General features: G+C 63.6%; 2 protein-coding genes across 4 annotated transcripts in view; one reads left to right on the forward strand and one right to left on the reverse strand.

Moving 5' to 3' along the window:
* The first annotated feature begins 763 nt into the window (after positions 1 to 763).
* Positions 764 to 15,308, forward strand: DPYSL4 (dihydropyrimidinase like 4). Its single transcript, XM_045439300.1, has 14 exons — positions 764 to 983; positions 3,269 to 3,357; positions 3,839 to 4,023; positions 6,010 to 6,174; positions 6,755 to 6,816; positions 6,911 to 6,991; positions 8,418 to 8,486; positions 8,842 to 8,962; positions 9,802 to 9,958; positions 10,242 to 10,383; positions 11,065 to 11,235; positions 11,539 to 11,718; positions 13,404 to 13,569; positions 14,401 to 15,308. Exons 1-14 carry the CDS (start codon positions 945 to 947, stop codon positions 14,490 to 14,492), a joined length of 1,719 nt encoding a protein of 572 aa, XP_045295256.1. The 5' UTR covers positions 764 to 944; the 3' UTR covers positions 14,493 to 15,308.
* A 1,348-nt stretch (positions 15,309 to 16,656) lies between these two features.
* STK32C (serine/threonine kinase 32C) overlaps positions 16,657 to 21,078 on the reverse strand; it is a 95,012-nt gene continuing 90,590 nt past the window's right edge. For all 3 annotated transcript variants that reach the window (XM_045439314.1, XM_045439313.1, XM_045439312.1), the window contains 2 exons: positions 18,258 to 18,325; positions 16,657 to 17,327 (listed from right to left, as the gene is read on the reverse strand). In XM_045439314.1, the coding sequence (XP_045295270.1) occupies positions 17,189 to 17,327; positions 18,258 to 18,325 (207 nt within the window). In that variant the 3' untranslated portion in view covers positions 16,657 to 17,188. The remainder of the gene's footprint in view (positions 17,328 to 18,257; positions 18,326 to 21,078) is intronic.

Raw genomic sequence — 21,078 nt, forward strand, 5'->3', positions numbered from 1 at the left:
TGACTGGCCGAGTCTGTCCCCGGGAAACTCGCTGTCCTGAACCCGCGCGCGTCGGGCCTCTTCTGCCTTGGTTCTGCTTCTCCCGTCTGTCAGGGGCTCTGGGTAGCTCTCTTTCTCTGCATGTCTCAGTCTCGCTCTGCCTTCCTATCTCTGTGTCTCCTTAACTTGTGCCCTTGTCCCCTTCCTCCTGTCCCCAAGCTTCATGCGGCCGGCCCGTGGAGCAGCCTTGCGGGAGGTGTGTCCACCGCGGGGTCCCGGAGCCAGTACACCGCCCTGCGTCCCGATGCGGGCCTGGACCATAGGATGCGAAGGAGCCAGGCTTTGGCCAGAGGCGCCTTCCGGGAGGGAGTCCGGCTCCCGCAGCGTCCGGGCCTGGACTTGAGATTAGGATCAATCCCAGTGGCCTTGGGTGCGTCGGGTCACCAGGGAGCAGGCGGCGGGCCCTGGCAGGGCAGGGGCGAGGGCGGGGCCTGCAGGACTTAGCCGGACTTCACCCTCTTTCCGGGGGCCAAACTCCGCACACGCGGCGGCCAGGACTTGTCGCAGCCCTCTCCCCCTCCCCAGGCAGCATGCGTCCGTGGGTCCGCGCGGCGCCGGGGGCGCAGGGGTCCCGCCTGTGGCCTTCGCCGGGGCCCGGGGCGGAGGGGTTACTGAGCACGGCTGGGGTACTGTGGCCTCCGCCGGGGCGGCTAGCGGGTGGGTACTGAGCACGGCTGGGGCGGGGCTTGAATGCAAAGGAGCAGCTGCGGGCCGGGGGCGGGGCGGGCCCGGGGGCGGGGCTCGGCACCGGAGCCGCGCGGCCCGGCGTGCTCGCACTCGGAAGCCCGGCGCCCCCGCGTACAGGCCCGGGCTCTGCGCGCCCCCGCCCGGGACCCCCAGGGCCGCTCCGCTTGAGCTAGGCCGCGCCGGCCGGGCGTGGGGGCCGCGCGGGCGGGAGGAGCAGGATGTCCTTCCAGGGCAAGAAGAACATCCCTCGGATCACGGTGAGCCCCGCTCCGGCCCCCCCTTCACCCCACGCCCCCTGCCCACCGCCGGGGCCGGACCGTCCCGGCTCCGCGCCCAGCTTGCTGCGCTCCGCGTCTAGCCCGCGCCGGTGCCCCCCTCCCGGCGCTGGTCCTTCCAGCGAGCGCCGCGCCGGAGGCACAGGTCCCGGGCCCTCCTGTGCGCCAGGGAGGGCGCGGGGCCGGGAGAGGCCTGCTGCCCAAAGCGGGGAGGGGCCTTCTTCCCCGCGGCGGCCGCGCGCCGAGGCGGGGAGATCCGGTCTCGGCGTCCTCCCGGGACGCGCGGCCTTTTGTTGGCACCGCCGGCCGGGCCTCGGGTGCGTTCCCCGCGCGGCGCGGCTGGCCTGGCTCCGGACCGCGCCTCCGCCGCGCGGGGAGCTCTTTGTCCGAGACAAAGCGCCTCAGCCCCCGCGGCTCAGCCTGGAGCCCCTGGAGGCCCGAACCCCTCCACGGAGCCGGGATTCGGAGACCCCAGGGGAGGCGAGCGCCCCCTCGTAGCCGCTGAGCGGGCACCCCGGCAGCCCCGGCCCTCGGGAGGGGAGACCCCCCAACAACCACAAGCGAGGGTGCGGGAGGTCAGACGGTTCACCCCGCGCTGCCAGCAAACAAAGCCGCCCCCTCCAGGCGGCCGGCCGGGAGCCGGCGGAGGGAGGGGGAGGGAGGCGCCCCGGCGCCAGCTGGACCGTGGCAGGGGGCGCCCGCGAGGCTGAGACCCGATTCTGGAGTTGACCTCGGCAGGAGGGCGGTGGGCTTGTGGATTCCTGTCCTGAGAGATAATCCGGGAGGAAGGAGCCCCTGTCCTTCCCGGACTGGAGGGGGTCTTGCCTCGTGACTGGCTCGGGGTCCAGCCCGATTCGGGAAGTCTGCCAGTGGCTTGTACGGGGTTGGGGTTTTGGGGGGGGGGAGTCAGACACAAGATGGCTAAACCGGGAACTTCCAGCCTCATCCTGGTGAGCACCTCATCCCAGCTGCATTTCCCTCTTGGTTCCAAACCCAGGAAGGTTCCCGAAGTGTGAGTTCAGGTGCCTGGAAAGGGGAGGGATGTAAAAGACCACAAGTAAGGTCTTCCTACCTGGGCGGGGCAGGGCGGGGCACACGGACGGCAGGTGTCCTCCTGCCTGGGGTGGGGGGGCGGGCACACAGACCACAAGTAAGGTATTCCTACCTGGGTCGGGGGGGGGGGGGGGGCACGCAGACCACAGCTCTCTTCTGCCAAAGCCTTCGTCTTCCTGGTCAGGGTTTCCTTGGGCTTACTTGAGGATGGTCGGTCCACTGGGGGCTGCACTTGGCCCGTGGCCTGGCTCGTCAGCTGTTTTGTAGACAGTGGGGGGTGGTTTTACGAATCAATACAATCCTGAGAAGTCAGTCCAAATGGAAATGAGGACGAGAGGAGGATCACGTAGTGAGGAAGGCCCACCCGTGATGGGTCATGTGCACCTCAGCGGGCTCTTGGGGTTCCTGCTAACTGCACTGCACAGCCTGGCTCCTGTGGCCTCGGCTGTTGGTGCGTGGAGAGCCACGCCTCCCTGTGAGGCACACTGGTCGTTCCTGCCGGGCCAGGTCCGAGGGGTGTTGAGGCTCAAACAGGGGAACAGGAGGAAAGGGCTGCCGAGCGGGGTGCTCGTCCACAGCCTTCTGTGTCTCTGCTCCTTTTCCACGTTTCTCCCCATCAGTCTCCCGAGTCCGTGCCAAGTTCCGTGCATGACACCCTACTTTCTGCCCCACTTTGCACCTTCCCCACCACTTGGCGGGGTTCCTAGAAGTGGGTTTATGGCTGCTGAGCACTGGGCCGGTCCCCACCCGGTGCCACAGCTCCACACTGTGCAGGTGACCCACCAGCTGGCCTCGCCTCCTGGCACTTTGTCCACCCATGTGGGGTACCTCCAGGCAGCACCACGGCCTGTGGTCACCCTGACGTCTTCCTGGCCCTTCACCCCCATGGCCTCTCCATCAGCAGCTCCTGCCTCCCGAGTCCCAGCCTCTCAGGACTCTATCCCTCCTCGGCCCCTCAGCACCCCCAGACAGCCTAAGAGAGCACCAGGCAACACCCCCATTTCCATCACTGAACACCGCCCGTGAGCCACAGTGGCCTCCAGACCCCTCTGCCCCATTCGTGGGGGTGGGAGACAGTGCTGGCTTCCTCGCTCACTTCTGTGTGTACACATTGCATCCGAGTGTTCCAATCCTAATTCCAGAGGAAGAAGTTTTGGGGAGGATGTTGAATAGCTCAGTTTGGAGAAAACCTGTCTTTTGTTTGCTTCCAATAGAGCGACCGCCTTTTGATCAAAGGCGGGAAGATCGTGAATGATGACCAGTCCTTTTACGCTGATTTGTATGTGGAAGACGGTTTGATAAAGTAAGTTTCTGCCTCAAATATCTTCACAGATCGCACGTGTGCATGTTGATTGCACATTGTCCACAAGTTTACCTTTGGGTGAACTCCACCTAAATGTTTTGTTTTGTTTTTTTTTCTTTTCCAAAATCCCGTTCCCTGGAAAGAGCCCCAGCCCAGGCCTTTAGTGACAACAGAATCTTGTCAGTTAGTGGCATGGTCTTGGGAAGCAGGACAGTGGCTCACACATTTATGTGTGTTATCACAGCTGTAGGGTGATTCAGGGCTCGAGGTAGGTGCTTAGTAAATACTTACTGACCACACCTGTCAGTATCTCTGCTCCTGTCAGCAGCTCTAGTCCCTAGAGCAACACGTGGAACCCAGGTGGGCACCGCAGGGCAGTGCCCAGGGTGGGTCTTCTGTGTTGACTGTCTCAAGCTGGTATGTCATGCTCTCTGACGGTCTCCGGAGGCCAGACCAGTTAAGTAATCTTTGTTGCTTTCAGACAAATTGGAGAAAACCTCATTGTCCCTGGAGGCATCAAAACCATCGACGCCCATGGCCTGATGGTCTTGCCAGGCGGAGTGGACGTCCACACGAGGCTGCAGATGCCCGTCCTGGGCATGACGCCAGCTGATGACTTCTGCCAGGGGACCAAGGCCGCCCTAGCGGGAGGGACCACCATGATACGTGAGTGTCTCCCGCATGCAAAGCATCCGTCCCAGGCTCCGCCGGCCAGGCTTCTGTGTTGCAGGAAGAGCCTTACAATAGAGTGATTTTTTGGTCTATTTCCCTTTATTACCTTTCAGTCTAAGAAAGCCTCGCGTATGCTTTTGTTCTCCCCGTTCACGTTGTGAGTCATCTTGCCTTGGCCAGCTCCAGCGTGCTCCTGGGATTTCCATGGGAGCAAATGGATGTGTGCCCAGGAATTTCTTATTTCCTGGGAAGCTGGCAGCCGGCCAAGGACTAGGTTTTCCAAACCAAAATGCCTTGCACGAGGGGAGGGGTCATGCCTGAAGCAGACACGTTTGCTCCTGAGCCTCTGAAACTCGGTTTGCACAAAGTTCCTGCCCATGTCGAGAAGGAGGCTACGTTTTCAGAAAAAACACGACAGGAATACTTACTGTTATCTGATCAACAGCCACCAGAGTTGCCCTTTCTTCAGTGCTGGCTCTGTGCCACCTGCAGCTCGTAAACCCTGGGAGCTCGGCAGACAAGCCCCGCCTACCTAACAGCTTGCAAGGTGGATTCACCTGCCCGAGGTGAACCTGACTGTGCTCAGCTCAGAGCCAGGACGAGACCCCAGCCCTCCTCTCATGGCCTTGAATGCCACCAGCTGGGCGGTGCCGAGTGCAGGCACCCTGCTGTGGTTAAGACCTGGTCTAACATGCCTGGTTGAACCCTGGCTTCACGTTCCAGCTGTTTGACTTCAGTAACTCACCTAACTTCTAGAAGCCACCTTTTGCTAACCTGTGAGGCGGGCGGGAGGGGAAGAGCCTCCTTAGACGGCTGTGGGGACTAAGGGAGTCAGTGCCCAAGTTGCTCTGTTGTGCCTGGCACACGGTGCATGCTGTCAGTGCTGCCACCAGGAAGGCTGCCCTGAGGACTCTGGGCTGCTTCACAAGTTATGTTTAGCTATTGCCCAAACCACGGCTTCGTTTGGTTTACTCAACCATGAAGCAAACACCAACAAGCCAACAATGGTCTTGTTTTTTAGTTTGAGGAGACTGGCCATTTTAGATCACTGCTCATGCTCATCACTGGTGGCCCCGGCCAGCCAGGACACTTCGTGATTGTTACCTGCCTGTGCCAGTGCCCAGGCATCAGACAAGCCGTGAGGTGTCACTGTGAGGACAGAGAGATGCTGTGGCTTGAAGCTAGCCTCTGGCTAACCGTCTTCCCCAGGCTGGAGCCATGCAGGGACCACAGGGCAGGGTAGCACCCTCTCCCCCAGGGTCCTGGGCGTGAGATCTGACCTGTGGGGAGCATGGGAGACCCACATGGGGGGACCCACAGTCTGCTGGGGGAAGGCACAGTGTTTGCCAGTAACCCTTGGGTGGGTGTGCCTTCTCGTTGGCCACCCCTACTCTGAGCCCTTTCCCGGCACCCAGGGGAGACCGTGAGCAGTGTTTGGACCTTGGACCTGAGGTTGGGTGGGGGAAGTGATGGTGTAGTGGCCAAGTGCTCTCCTGGTTTCCCCAGGGGTGGGGTGGTGTTGTGTGTAGTCAGTGAGGTGCAAGTAAGGGGAGCCAGCCCCGTGCTGCTGTTCCGGGCTGGCTGGCCAGGTTCAGCACCACGGACAGCACCACCACCTGCTTCTCGGCCCTCCAGGTGCACTCACTCACGTAGACACCTGTGTTGGAGGTTAAGGCTCTGGACTGCCACCGGTGCTCCTTGGGGTGAGCGTGTCCATCAGGGCGTGGGTGGCTTGAGTCTGGGCTTTCTCTCTGCTCAGAGAAGGCCAAGGGATATGAGGCAGAAGGTGCCTCTTTGGACAGAACCAATGAGCAGGTTCATAGCAGCACCAGCCTCATGGAAGCGACCCGTGGCCTCTCCACGGCTTTTTCAAAGGCACTTCCTGATCTCTTGGGAACATGAAACCAGCCCCCCTTGGAGGCCAAGGTGGTTTCTGGTGACCAGAGTGGGGGCTCGGCTGACCGCACTGCCCCCCCACAGTGGACCACGTGTTTCCCGACACGGGTGTGAGCCTGCTGGCAGCCTATGAGCAGTGGCGGGAGCGCGCGGACAGTGGGGCCTGCTGTGACTACTCCCTCCACGTGGATGTCCCCCGCTGGCATGAGAGCATCAGGGAGGAGCTGGAGGCCCTGGTCAAGGACAAAGGTAAGGGCATGTCCAGAGGCCGGCTGGGGTGGCTGGAGGGCGGGTAGGCATGGGGGTCCATGCTTCCCTGGTATTGGCTGGAAAGGGCCCCTACCCCCAGCCCCTGGCCAGGCTGGACTCTGCATCTGTTTGACCCCAGGGTGGGGGGGGGGTGGGAGCTGGGGGGAAGAAGGACAAATTGGAAGGTCTGTTCTACTTGCAGAGGATCCAGAGCAGGAGGTCACCTGCCTCTGTGTCTGAGGGACAGGTCCTGTCACTGTCCTCAGCTGTAGCCTGGGCCCCTTGTCCCTGTCCTGGACGAAAGACAAGAGCTACAAGTTTTCCTAGCGTCGTTTTAGGAAGGGAATACTTTGCAACCTGCAGTTCTCTGTGCTGTCTGCATTGAAAAGCCAGTCTGTGAACAAGGCTTAATTTCTTTTAATCAAAAGTCCTGAAGCAAAACCCACATCAGAGCTTCTTGGGGATTTGACACAAGTTAGTTACAAGCAGGCCTGTGGGAGAGGAGATCAGGGAGCAGGGGAGGCTCCCGGGCGTCGGACCGACAGCGGCTGGGATCTGATCCCCCCTGCTTGTCCTCCAGGCGTGAACTCCTTCCTGGTCTTCATGGCATACAAGGACAGGTACCAGTGCACCGACAGCCAGGTGAGGGCAGGGGCTGAGAGGAGGGGACAGCGGGTGCTTCAGGCCGCTGGCAGGGTGCACACAGCCCCACACGCCTTGTGCGCTCTCTTCCCAGATGTACGAGATCTTCAGCATCATCCGGGACCTGGGTGCGCTGGCCCAAGTGCATGCAGAGAACGGGGACATCGTGGAAGAGGTGCCCGCGGGGCTGCCCGCAGGATGGGCGGGGGCGGATGAGGGGCCGGGGTGGCTTCTGGACACTCACATGTGGGCACTTTGTCGCACAAACCCCCCGGGAGGGAACAGTGGACATATTCTGGCAGGCAGGCTGCCCTGGGTCAGAGGTCAAGCAGGCAGGGAGTTGGGGGGCCTGGGGGCTTTTGTCCATAATAGAGATTCCTCCGTGATCATCACACTTCTTTTTTTTTTTCAATTTTTTTAATGTTTATTCATTTTTGAGGAGGGGGGGAGGGGCCGAGAGAGAGAGGGAGACACAGAATCCAAAGCAGGCTCCAGGCTCCGAGCTGTCAGCACAGAGCCCGACGTGGGGCTGGAACCCACGGACCGTGAGATCACGACCTGAGCCGAAGTCGGATGCTTAACCGACTGAGCCCCCCAGGCGCCCCTGATCATCACACTTATCAGAAGTTTCCCAGAACCAAAATGTTGCTTCTGGGGGGACTGAGACAGGCTTTCCTGGTGTCCTCTGCCCCTGTGGATCGAGGCCCCACAGAGAATTAATTGTTCCTTGTGGTCACTGAGCACAGGTCCTGGCCCCCCACCTGCCCCTGTGCCTGGGCTGTGGGGTTGGCGCCCACAGGTACAGATGCTGTGGGTGCTGGGAGGTGCGGGGGCTCCTCACGGGGCAGCATGCCTCCCTGGCATCCCAGACACAGAGAAGCTTCCTGGTGGGTTGGGCTCTGCCTCATCCCCAGTTGAAAGCAAAGTGGTGACACCTGGGGAGGGGCACGTGGGGTTCCCAGGTCCTCATCCACCCACCCCGCCACGAGAGCGCCAGGTGCCGTGTGTGGCCTCTCTGGTCCAAGGCCAGGACAGGCTTCAGTTAGGAGAACGCCGTGGGTCTGGCTCAGTATGCAGGCAGGTGGGCAGAGCATGCCAGGGAGACCCCACCAGTGTGGCGAGTCGTGTTACTGGGTCCACGGGATTCTGCTTCTCGCCGGTTCTTCACGGTGACTCCCGGATCCACGGCTTCCTTCATGCGAGAGGCACAGATCTTCAAGGGCGTGCTGGGGAAGGCGCATTCTGTCCACCCCTGACGGCGGAGCCCCCAGTGTACTCCTGGACGCCCCCTGCTGGCGAACACAGTATGGCAGGCGGGGTGCCCTCTCCAAGCCCCAACCTCATCTGTAATGTAGGGAGCTGGGGTCACTCCTCTCCAGACCCACCCTACTCCTCCGTTCTGAGTCCCCTGTAGTTGGTGATTCGGGGGCCCGGAGGCCCGGAGCTCAGTGTAGGGGAGGAGAGCTCACATGAGCGTCAGGGGGGCAGGGCACATGTTGGGGGTGGGGTCTCCTGGGCTGCCTACATCACACCCAGACTGAGGCTCTGTGAGACTCCGGCTGTACCCGGGCCGGACTGTGATGTCCTGTCCGTGTTTTTAGGAGCAGAAGCGGTTGCTGGAGCTTGGCATCACCGGCCCCGAGGGCCACGTGCTCAGCCGCCCCGAGGAGGTAGGAGTTTGCCCGCTGAGCGCCGTCCCAGCCCTGACCGCATCCCAGACAGCCACTTCACGGGAGTGGACCTGACCCCGTGGGCATCCAGGGCTGTGACTCGCTGGTCCTCCTCTGGCTCATGTCCCCCATCACCACTGGTGGCCCTTAACCCAAGGCCAAGAAGGCAGTGAGGTCAGGCTCTGGGGACCACCTGGGTCAACCTAGACTCTCCTGGGCACTGAACTGCAGGCTGGGGTCCTCAGTCACTCACGCTGCCCCCTCTGGGCCCGGGATCTGTGGGTGATGGTGGCCGTCCATGCCCACACCGGTCAGGAGGCCCCAGGGCCCGCTCAGTCTGAGCTCCCGTCCCCAGGTGGAGGCCGAGGCCGTGTACCGTGCCATCACCGTTGCCAAGCAGGCCAACTGCCCCCTGTACGTCACCAAAGTGATGAGCAAGGGTGCGGCCGACATGGTCGCCCAAGCCAAGCGCAGGGGTGAGTGCCGGGCCCTGGGCCCCAGACGCTTGGGGGCGGGGGCAGATCTCTCAGGGATCGGGGGTCGCGTTCTCAGGACTGGGGGCCCAGCTGGCTGAACTGAGGCTCAGAGCAGGGCAGGCCTGATGGAGAAGCAGCGGCCACCCTGCCTGGCCTCTCGGCGGTGGGGCCTCGGGCGGGGGCTCCAGGGGGGAGTCCTGCGGGAGACACAGGCGCCCCATCCCTGTGCAGGTGGGGCCCGGCCTCCTGTCTCGTCGAGGTAGCAGCTGCTCACCAGGGGCCATGAAACAAGGGGCCCGTCGGTCCTGTGTGCACAGAAGCGACAGCTGTGCGTGCGTGTGTGCGTGTGTGGCGTGTGCGTGTGAGGGACAGCTGACCCTACGCCTGATGGGACCTCGCCCCCCTGCCCCACGCTGGGAGCCCCACATCACTGTGTGCTGGGTGCCTCCGTGCCTCCAGGAGCTGGGGTGCACACACTGCGAGCCCGGGTGGCCTCTGCCCATAGAACGCCCCCAGTGGAGGAGGCGGTGGGGACACAGAAGAACGGGGGTCCTAGGGGACAGGCCTCAGACCGGCAGGGGCGGGCAGAGTTGACCATGTTTCCTGCCCTCGGCCCAGCTGATTCCCCAGCAGGCCCGACCTCTGGCAGGTGGTGTGAAGGGGAGGGTGTGGAGGGGACCCCCACGTGGGAAGGTCCGGGTGTCCTGGAAGGCAGAGACGAGCCGTCCAGGGTTTGGAAGTCGAGGGGCGGAGCAAGAGCACAGCGCGAAGGGCCCTACCCTGCCCGGGTCCGGGGGGCACGCGGGCTGTGGGGGTGCCTCTCACGGGCCTCCCTGCAGGGGTGGTCGTGTTTGGGGAGCCCATCACCGCCAGCCTGGGCACCGACGGCTCGCACTACTGGAGCAAGAACTGGGCAAAGGCCGCGGCCTTCGTCACGTCCCCCCCCATCAACCCGGACCCCACCACCGCAGACCGCCTCACCTCCCTGCTGTCCAGGTAAGAAGCCCCTCCGGGCGCCCCGCCACGACCTCAGCCCCCAGCAGCCCTGGGCTTCTGCACGAGCCGCGGGCCGGGACCCCCCCGGGCAGAGAACCCACGCCGATCCGTCCTGGCCCTCCCGTCCCCGTGCTGAGCCACCGGCCGTGCCCAGCGCTGCTCCGGGACAGCCTCTGGCCCCCGTGGGCTGTGCTGGCCGGGCAGGGGGGCGAAGCCGGCTGGCCTTGGCCGGCTCAGGAAAATCAGGCCGCGGTGGGCTCCCCTGACCCCCCCCTTTTCTCAGCGGGGACCTCCAGGTGACCGGCAGTGCCCACTGCACCTTCACCACCGCCCAGAAGGCCGTTGGCAAGGACAACTTCACGCTCATCCCCGAGGGCACCAACGGCATCGAGGAGCGGATGTCTGTGGTCTGGGAGAAGTGTGTGGTGCGTGCGGACTGGGGGTCTTGGGCCATTCCCCCCCCCCCGCCGGTCCCTCAGAACAGAAAGCCACTTACCCGGTAAACACACCGCCTGGAACACAGGTCGGGGTGTGTCGTGTCCCTGGGGCATCACGCCCCCAGCCCTGCCATCCAGGGCCCCCCAGACGTTCAGTTCTGGTACCCCTGGAGGAGACTCCCGCCGCTGTGGGGCGATCAGGTCACCTGCAGAATGCATCTGGGAGAGCCGGGTCGCTATTTGTGATGGGATTATGCCCAGTCTCCCCCAAAAGCCTGATGTTTCCTCAGACTGCCTGCACCCCCGCACTCCCGCCCTGAGCTCCTCCCCCCGCAGAGGCCCGGACACCAGCCCCCTCTCGTCCCCCTTCTTCCCAAGGCCTGGCCACCCCGGGGGACGGTCATGTCCTCCAGGGGAGATAGACATCAGCAAAACCTGGCCGCTGATTGCCTCACAGGGTGAGCACGGTGCTGGTGTGCAGGGCCCAACAGGGACGCGTGGGTTTGCGACAGTGGGGCCCTCCGATGCCCTGGGAGCACGGTTCTGATGCCGCCTGCTGTCTGGGGACAGGGGCCGCCGTCCACACAAAGGCCGCGAGACCAGACCCCCAAGGGCTGTTCGGACAAGCACCCCCCCCCCCCATCTCACCTTGGCCCTCTTGTTTCCCAGGCCTCAGGGAAGATGGATGAGAATGAGTTTGTCGCTGTGACCAGTACGAACGCGGCCAAAATCTTCAACATTTACCCGAGGAAGGGGCGTGTGGCTGTGGGCTCTGACGCCGACCTGGTTATTTGGAACCCCAGGGCCACAAAAATCATCTCTGCCAAGAGCCACAACCTGGTAAGAGAAGCCTGAGTCCCTGGGTCAGCGTCAGGGTCAGGGCTGGGGGAGCCCCAGGAACCTGCACCACCTACCTGCCCCGCCTTGTGGGAGACTCAACCCTGTTACAGGCTCATCCACAGGCCCTTCCTCCTGAGACATGTGTTTTAGAAACTGGCACGGCCCGTTGTGGCCAGTTCCATCCGAGTTCGGCCCAGTGGGGGTGACCGGTTCTCACAGGTCCTAGAACAGGGGCCCTAGCGCTCCGAGGGTGCCGGTCAGCCCGCAGGGGGGTGAGGCCGGCCCTCCACCCTGTCTCCCCAGAACGTGGAGTACAACATTTTTGAAGGCCTCGAGTGCCGAGGGGCCCCCACGGTGGTCGTGAGTCAGGGCAGGGTGGTGATGGAGGACGGGAACATGTTCGTCACCCCCGGGGCCGGCCGCTTCATCCCTCGGAAGACGTTTCCCGACTTCGTCTACAAGAGGATAAAGGCACGCAACCGGGTAAGGCCGGAGCCGGCCGGGGCGGGGGGCGGGGGGGGATGGCTTGGACTTCTCCGACCTTGTCCACCTCCACGAGGTTTCTCCTCCTGGTCAGCCCGGCCCGGCGGAAATAAGTGGGACCAGCGCCTGCTTGGGGAGTTGGTTCTCAGTAGTGGCTTTATGTACTTTTGTTTTTTTGAAATCTTTATTTATCTTGAGGGGGAGGGAGGAGGAGCAGAGAGAGAGGGAGGCACAGAATCCGAAGCAGGCTCCAGGCTCCGAGCTGTCAGCACAGAGCCTGACCCGGGGCTCGAGCCCACGAACCGCGAGATCATGACCTGAGCCTAAACCAAGAGTCGGACGCTTAACAGGCTGAGCCCCCTCTGGCGCCCCTCCATGCAAACTTTTATTACCCAAGTGGCACAACAAAAGTCAGTGGTGGCCGCCTCTCTGAGTGAGCGTCCTAGACCGTGCGGGGGCACCGTGGGAGCCCCCCACCCCGCCGCCCGTGCATGGACGCGCGTTCACAAACAAGCAGGGGCCTGTAGGCTTTACAGCAGCTTTATGAACCGGGGATTTGGGAGTACTTTCCACATCGTTCCTTCCTTCCTGCAACCCTTGGCTGAGCTGCCCCCCGCGTCTGAGGGACGCACCGGGCGTCTGACCGGCCCCGCGGCACGCGTAGCCAGCTCGTGCACACACACGCACGTGTACACAAAATTCCTGTACACACAGGTTTGCTTTATCCAGCCTTCTAGAAGGACGTTGTCTGAGCTCAGAGCAAGGAGGGCCGGCTTCCAGGGTGGGCCGGGGGCCGGGGTGATGGTCTCCTCCGGGGGGAAGGAGAGTGGAATCTGCTCTAACTCCCGGAGATGCCGCTGTCTCAGGGCGTGAGGGCCACACAGCTGCTCCCTGAGCTGGGGCCTGGAGAACGCGGCCCAGCCGGCCCAGCTGCAGAGCCCAGGCCAGAAGTCGAGGCATCGCCCTCCGCCTCCCGCCCAGAGGGGTGGGGGTCCGCTGCTGGGCTCCTGCAGACCCTGCCCCCACACGCAGCCCAGGCAGGGAGAGGTGGCTCCCGGTCCCTCACCCTGGGTGCTGGAGGCGGGGTGTGGACTCAGACCCAAGCCGTCGGACTCGAAGCCCCACACTTGCCGCCCTGCACCCTGTGGTGACCCCCTGGGACTGGCAACAGTCACGAGTCTGAGCGTGAACCCCAGGGAGGCACCAGCGGGAAACGGCACACAGGAGGGTTTTGCTTCGTCCACGGACCGTTTGTCCATCATGGTGGCTACTGGGGAAATGCCTCTGGCTTTGGGGCCATTTTCAGGGAGGACAGGACCCAGGGCTTCCTCGGGGCTGGGGTGGGGGCTCTGCTGGGGCCACGAATGAAGCCTACTGATGAGGCAGTGGCCACGGGGGCCGGCTTCCCCTTCCTTAAAGAGGCCACGTCCTCAGGGCTGCCCTTGTCTGAGTGTGTCCTCTAGCCTCAGGGAGAGAGGGGCCGTGTGCACAGGTGTGAGCAGGGAGGGACGTGCACACTGTGTAGGGGGGAGCGGGGAGGGAGGGGTGCGTTCGAGGTTGCTGGTGGTCGCGGGAGGAACCCCTCCCTTGGCTGGGAGCCCTGGGGTTCCAGAGCCTGGCAGAGGGGGGCCCGTGCAGCGGAGCAGGCTCGGTCCCCCTGACGCCCAGCCCCCTTGGCCCCACAGCTGGCGGAGATCCACGGCGTGCCCCGAGGCCTGTACGACGGGCCTGTCCACGAGGTGATGGTGCCCGCCAAACCGGGGGGCGGTGCCCCGGCCCGCGCGTCCTGCCCAGGGAAGATCTCGGTCCTGCCGGTGCGCAACCTGCACCAGTCGGGGTTCAGCCTGTCTGGTGAGTGGAGCTGGGGTGGGGGCTCCGCTGGGGCATCCCGAGGGTCAGGAAGCGCCCCCGGGGTGGGCACCAGCACCCAGCCTGTGGCAGGGTGAGTTCAGCAAGGCCGCAGACCACCCACAACCGTCCGCAGATGGGGAGTGTGGGGACGGGGGGGCAGGACATGCTACCCCCACCCTCCAGGGGCCAGTGGGGAGGCCCCCCTGCTCCAGCGTCTGCCCCAATGTGGCCGCGGTGACCCCTACTTGGATCATTCGCGCTGTGGAGAGGGCTCAGTGACGGGATGGGCACGCGATGCCTGTGCCGGGGGCCGTGTGGGGTCCGGCCCCTCCAGCCCGGGAGTTGCATGTCAGGCACACGAGGAAGGGCTCTGTGAGCACATGGGGACACGCAGGGACACCGTGGAGGGCTCCGGGGGCCCAGGGTGCAGGCTGCCCCTTGGGCCTCTGGTCAGGGTCCTGGCTGTGCTGTGACAGGTCCCTGCAGATGCACTGGGCCCGGGTCCTACCTCTTCCCACCCCTGATGTCCCTGCCTGTCCTCCCTCTCGCTGGCGGCAGAGTCCCTGCTGGCCTCCTGGGGTCATCATAAAAGCTAGGGGCAGGCTTCTCTTGTCGTGGGGCCCAGACCCACAGGTGGGACGAGCAGGCCTGGCCGCCCCACCTCACTTCCCGCACACCCGCGGCCTCGGTGTGGGCGCGTCTGCATGGTCTGCTTGTCTGTGCGCCAGGCTGTCTGCGGTGTGGGTGCGCGGGGGCTCCGCAGCCCTGGCCCCGGTTACGGGTGCAGCCAGCGCGTCCGTGCCCCTGACCCCATGCCCACCTGTTCTGCAGGGTCTCAGGCGGACGACCACATTGCGCGACGCACGGCTCAGAAGATCATGGCGCCCCCTGGCGGACGTTCCAACATCACCTCGCTGTCCTAGGTGTCCGTGTGGGACCCCGCGAGCCAGTGCTGTCCCACCCACGGGGCGGCTCACCTCACATAGCTCTCCCTTTGTCAGACTTACCTGAAAGGTGCTTGGCCTCACCTTCCCCACTCCCCCCCCCGCCAAGTAACTACCCTTTTGGGGTCCCAGGTCCTGTACGAGGAACCTGTGCAAGGAAAGGGCTGAATTTGGGGGGTTTCACTGCCAGGTTGAAGAGGCTGGATGTGATGGCGGAGTCAGCTCAGGTGGCCCCGAAGGACAGCTGGGTGCTTCACAAAGGCAGGGCTGCCGCCCCGCCAGGACCACGGGAACCACGGGGGCCCCGCAAATGCGTGAACAGCAGGCCCGGCCGCAAGGCTGGGGCGTTGGCTCCCGTCCCGTTACGAATCACTGCCCCATGGAGCCCCAGGCCTCCCCTCTGCTCCTGGGGGTGAAGGTGCAGCCTGCCCCCCTTCCCTGTCTGCCTCGGTATGGGGGGGGGGGAGCGCCCGTGAGCTGAGCCCCCTGCCCCAGAGCTGCTGTGATTTCAGGGACCCATCAGGAACTTCGCAAAGGGCAGCCTCGTTCGTACGTTGCCAAGGACCAAACTTCCGCTCTTGTAGTAGGCCGAGTCCAGGGGAATTTTAGGATCCTTTAGCTGAGATGCTCTCCTTTTACGACCAAGTGTGCGGTCTGGTAGTTGATTAGCGCAGCACGTCGTGCACCAAGGACAGCTGTAGCCAGGAACCTGCATGCCACCCACAGCCCGAGCGGCCGCCTCTGCCCCGCGCGGACGGGAATGGGGTCTATTAAAGGCGTCTGGGTTAGAAGCTGCTGGCGTGTGGAGCCCCGACTTCTCTGACCCCGCACCACATCCCCACCAGCAGTTCACGTGCGGGGCACTCGAGAACATTCGTGCTGGCTGCACGGACGGCCAGCCACCCCTAAGGATGGCTCTGCTCGGCCTCTGGGTGGAGACGGGGCAGGACTGGCTCTTCCTCTCAAGGGAAGGGGCCCGGGAACCGTGGCTGCACCCAGGCCTGCAGCTCAGACACGGCCAGAAGATGCTGGTGTGGCCCGTGGCCAGATGCACAGAGCGAGAGAGTTGGGCTGGACGACCTCCACCACATTCTGACCAGACGGGCCAAGGAGGTGGTACAGCCCCAGCCTGAGGCCTGGGTCCCCTAGGCCCTGCCCCCTCAAGACAGAGCAAACCAGGGCTTTGACTCCGAAGGCACTGATGGCTTGACCTCACTGCTTTCATAGAAATCGTGCTGCTTCTCTGCCCCAGGTGTGGGATGTCCCCGAAGGGTGTATTTGCTCTAAGAGCAGGGTGTTCATGGTCAGGGGGACGACAAGCTGCACCGGTCGGGGACAGTCCCTTCCACCCTGCGCCTGCAGCGCCCATTCCTGGTGGTGACCAGGGAGCTTTTCCAGCTGTGCCCTCTGGGGGAGCACAGCCCCAGCCTGGAATCTGGGCTTCCTGTGGGGCTGCCCCCAGGAGAAGGCCCGACCTGGTGGTCCCCAGATCTGTTTGGTCAGTGCAGCCTCAGAGCTGTATTTCCGGGGCTCCGCCGGGGCCACGTCCAGGCACAGGCGAGAGGTGATCGAGGAGCCAGGTCACACCCACGTCCGCGCAGCCAGCACAGGAAAGGCGTGTGCTATCCCCTGGGGTCTCAAAGTGCACACTGAGATTCACAAGGTTTTACAGAACCCTAACCTCTTCCTCGTTCTTGCCTCTGGCACCACCCACAGGTGTCCTGCAGCTGCCCACCTCTGGACCCTGGCTTCCCGGTAGTGACTCCTGTGTCCCCTGCGTGGGCACACGGGGTTGTCTCTGACATGAACTCCCCCGGCCCTCGGCGAGCGGGGAGCTCCCTCTGCCCAACTCAGCCAGCTCTTTCTCACGCAACCTGCGGTTCTGGTTCTGGTTCTGGTTCTCCGCTACCCCCATCCCACTGGCAGGCTTTGCCTCCGCCCCTGCCCCACCCCACCCCACCGGCAGGCTCCGCCTCTGCCCCGCCCTCATCGACGGGCCCCGCCTCTTCCGTGCCTCCACTGGCTGACTCCGCCTCTGTCCCGCCCCGTTCCCGCCAGCAGGCTCCGCCTCTGCCCCCTCCCCCCCGCCCCAGCTTTGTACAACCCTTGCCGGCTTACAACACGCACGACACTGGACACCGAGCAGCTCTTAGGTCGTGATGCTCAGAGGTGACAACTGTACAGAAACACAGCAGAAGTCGCCAGAACAGTGTGTCTATAAAAACACTCCTCACCTTTCCGCACGAGACTCCGTGCGCCCCGGGGAGCCAGTGCACGGACGTCCGGCAGCCGACGGCAGGGCCGGTGCCGAGGGCTTATGTACAGCTGAGGCTGGTGGCACTGGAGCCTCTGTGACTTGCCAGTGGTGGGCCGGAGGGGTGGGGGTGGGGGGGCACCAGCGGAGGCCGCAGGCCTCCTGCCACCATTGCAGGTAACGGAGCCACCGGGGCGTGTCCCCCACTCCCGGCGGTTGCCATGGGCCACGGAGAGCCCTCGAGCAGGCTCGGCAGTCAGCCCGTCCCCGTGCAAACAAGGCCAGGGAGCAGCGGGGCCACCAGGCCCGGGGTCTGTGCTGGGAGGGGCCGGGCTGCTCGGCGGGGAATGTCCACGCTGGGCCTCTGCCCGCCACCCCGTCCTGTCCTCCTGGCAGACCTGAGTCTGCAAAGCAGCGGGAGCTAACTCTCGGTGAGGCGGGAGGGGCAGATGGGGCCGCACATGGACAGGGCGGGGCGCGTCCCCTCGCGGTCCTCCGCAGCCTCTCCGGCCCCGGGGGCGGGCGGCGGCTCGCTCGCGGGGTCCTGGCTCTTCTTCAGCCTGTGTGTGTGGGGGGGGGAACACAAGGAGGGGCTTTCTGCAGCGTCTCCGGCAGCCGCAGGACACTTCTGGCCACCCCCAACCCTGGCCTTGGCCCAGGACTTGCAGAATGGGTCCCCCAGGGACTCGCCGGAAGAAGTGCCCCTCCAGGCACCGCAGCGGGCAGAGAATGGGCATGGGGTGGGCCAGGGGTCAGCCCAGCCCAGCAGCACCCTGCCTGACCACTGAGGCCTCAGACTGCAGCAGTGGGGCTGGGGAGCCAGAGCTGAGAAGGACACCTAGTTTAAGGGCATGTCCTGTGGGTCAGCAGTTTTGGAACAAAGTTTGTCAAGAGCTTGCCTGAGTGTCCTTATCCAGGCCTCCGGCCTCCAGGATGGCAGCCAGTGCCCTAAACCAGTGCCCACACATCGTCCTGGTCACTGGAGTGCAGAGCTGCCTCCTCCAGGAAGCCCTCCGTGCTGCACCTTACCACCCCTCTCCTGGGCCCGCAGCGCTGGGCTTCCTCCCTCCACTGCAGCAGGTGTCTTAGCTGTCTGAGGCCTGTCATAGCTTCCTGCTAACCAGCTGTGCCCTTTCTGTCCCATGGTCCCTGACATTCAGCAAAGTTTGTGGCATGCACGAGGGAGGGATGTCAGTCCACGTGACTGTAGGACTGCCCAGCCATCACCTCCGGCTGGGAAGCCCGCGGAGTCTGTCCTCAGGAGAGGCTGGCTGTTAGACCTCAGTTTAGAAGTGCAAGTTCCCAAGCTCCCCTCCCCTCCCACACAAGCCTGAGCAGGGGCCTCCCACTCTCCCTCCCTGGGAGGGTGGGGACCTGCTTCCCGGGTCCCCTGATGCCCTATGGCTGCCGGGGCTCAGGACCTGTGTGGCCCAGAGAGCCTCCGCCTCCTCTTGGCGCCCTGCTGCCCGCCCCCCAGCGCACGCACTCACTTTTCTCTGTTAAAAATCACAAAGTCTTGCTGGATCGCATCAAGGCAGTCCTGAAGGTAGTCATTCTCCTGTCAGAAAGACATACCAATGAATGTAATGGATGCTGTTAGACTCCCTCCCCTCCCCTCAGATGGGTTCCCGAGCGTCCCTCCCAGCCTGTCTCTTCCCCTGCTGTGGCCTGCCCCTGTGGCTTTCTGTGGAGACCTGACCCGGGCTGTTGGAGAAACTCTGCCCTCAGGCAGCCAGAACATCTGGGAGTTTGCATCTCCTGGGCGACCCTCAGCCAGTGACCAAAGGGTGCCCAGTTTGGAAGCCCAGCCACTGCCTCAGGGCAGACGCTACCATGAAGGCAAGGACTGCAGGACAAAACCTGGGCCAAAAACCATACCTGGCTTGGCTCCCTCCCCTCCCTGCATCAAAGCCAAGGTCCTGGGAGACAGAGCTGGCCTCTGAAACCTGGGAGGGCCTGAGTGCACACACGTGGCCACAATGGCCCCTTCCGGCCACGAGAGGGCCCTCCCCGCCAGAGGACAGCAGCACCTCCCCGCCCCCCCAACCCATCTGCCTCCACCTGCCCCCAGCAGCAGGGCCTGTGTGAGACCCGCTAAGGTCAGAAGGGCACCGCCTGGTGCAGGAGCAGAGGCTGGGTGGGTGCCCGGAGGCCTGACGGGTGTGGGGCATACGCAGGAGGGACAGTGTGGGTGTGGGGCGTCCTCCCATGGCCGGGAGCTAACTCCCGGGCAAGAACCCTGGAGGGGGTCTAACATGCTGCCGGGCAGCTCCTGGAAACTTGGAAGGAATGATGGCCCGCTGAAGATTCCAGAACAGCCCGGGACGAGTGCTGTCTCAAGAGAGGTGGGCAGCCAGAAAGGGCGGACAGACTCAACATCGAAGAACTGATCGCCCTCAGACAACCATGCTCTCCTGGGGGGCCCAGAGGTCATTCCTTTCAGCGAGGCGCTAACGACTGAGCTGGTGAGGGGGCAGGGCACCATGGAGCAGCTTGGCACCACCTGGGCTCTGCAGGAGACGCTGCTCTAGAACCGAGCCCCCCGGCGGCCACGGTGATGATGGTGCGCCAGAACAGCACGAGCCTGGACCCAAGTTATCCGGACCCAGCCAAGTGGGAGTAAGCCCTGTAACCGGCCGCACCGTGCAGCGGGAAGCAGGTCCCCCTGTGCCCGGGCCTAGCGGTGTCCAATAGGTCCCAGCGCTCCTAGGGCCAGGGACACGGACAGCCAGCCCCTGCTCACACACACATGTGCACCCACGCACACAGACGCATATGTGCACACATCGCACGTGCACATACATCTCCGTGCACACGCACACACGTATTTACACGCGCTCACACAGTGCACCCATGCTCGCACACGTGCGCACACCTTCACGCACAGGCATGCTCACACACGTGCACCCGTGCACACATGTGTGCACACTTTCACGCGTGCACACATGTGCACAATGCTCACACATGCACATACACGTGCACACATGCTCGCACACACGCACCCACACACACACACGCACACATGCACAGTAAGCTCAAGGGTACGAGAGAAAGCTGTCACCAGCCACCTTGATGGAAATTCACACCATTTCCCGGGTGTACCTTTGGAAGTCTGTTGGATACAGGGTCTGAGCTAACGCTTGGCCACGCCCACCTTGCAGCCGGGTGGGAGCAAGGGTCCCCACCCCGCCCAGTGGCTGGCCCCCAACACCCCCCACCCCTGCCCTGAGTGCATAATCAAAATCCACTCATTTGGCTTCTGCTACAGCCCTCGTAGCTGGTCCTGGATCTGTGGGGTAACGGCTGTACCATGCACGAGGCCAAGAGGCTCCTGAAACTGCACCCCCCCAACAAAGCAGCCTAGATCTACATAAACAAGTCCGCACCAGAATGGAATGGCAGTGACGAGTGCCACCGTCACGACCGTAAGTCCGTACCTTTGCCTTCGAGCCCTCAGGGCACAAGGACGCCACTCCCCGTTACCCTCCCACTCACTATGGAGACCTGGCACCTGGCTCAGGGCAGACGATGGGGACCGTGGCGCATGTGGCCCAGGGCAGCTCCAGGCACAGCTGCGGAGCCCGAGGCGGCAGGTTACCGGCATGGACCATGCACGGCTCTGTGTGCGGCACACAGCCACCGACGTGACAGGGCTGTCCTTCCAGTGCCCACAGGGGAGGGGCTAGGGCCGGCGTGCACGCACCCAAGGTGGGTGACTGTGCTTCCAGGAAACGCTTATTTTGGGTTGATTGGTCTTTGAAAGCCATGCCAAGCAGTTCAACGGGAAAACAGCAGCGTCTTCAGCACAGGAATGAGTGGACATCCACGTGCCGGAGTGACCGTGGACCTGACGCTACCCATAAAAGTTAACTCAAAACGGACCCCAGACCTAAATGCGAGAGGTGAAGTGATAGAATGCGAAGAAGAAAGCGCAGAAGGAAATCTTCGATAAGACGCCAGACGCACAAAATAAGAGAGCAGGAGTGGAGACACCGCACTGCATCAACATGTCGCAAACGACCCCACCCGACGAGAAAAGAGAAAGCCACCGAACAGAAGAAACTATTTGCAGCTCATGTCTCCGACGAGTGTCTCAGGACAGGTGAACGGCTCTTGGCAATCATAGAAAGATAAGGAGTGTGGTTCCGGTGCTTTCGCGTGAGCCGCTCAGAGTCCGTCCGTGCTCCCACGGTCACAACAGAACAGCCCCAGAGGGAAACGTGCGGGGCCACACCTGCAGTCCCACCTCTGAACACCAGGGGCCGCCATCAGCAGTCCAGAGTCCAGGCTCCCAGGGTACCCCCCCCCAGC

This window comes from Leopardus geoffroyi, chromosome D2, assembly GCF_018350155.1.
Source record: "Leopardus geoffroyi isolate Oge1 chromosome D2, O.geoffroyi_Oge1_pat1.0, whole genome shotgun sequence".
NCBI lineage: Eukaryota > Metazoa > Chordata > Mammalia > Carnivora > Felidae > Leopardus > Leopardus geoffroyi.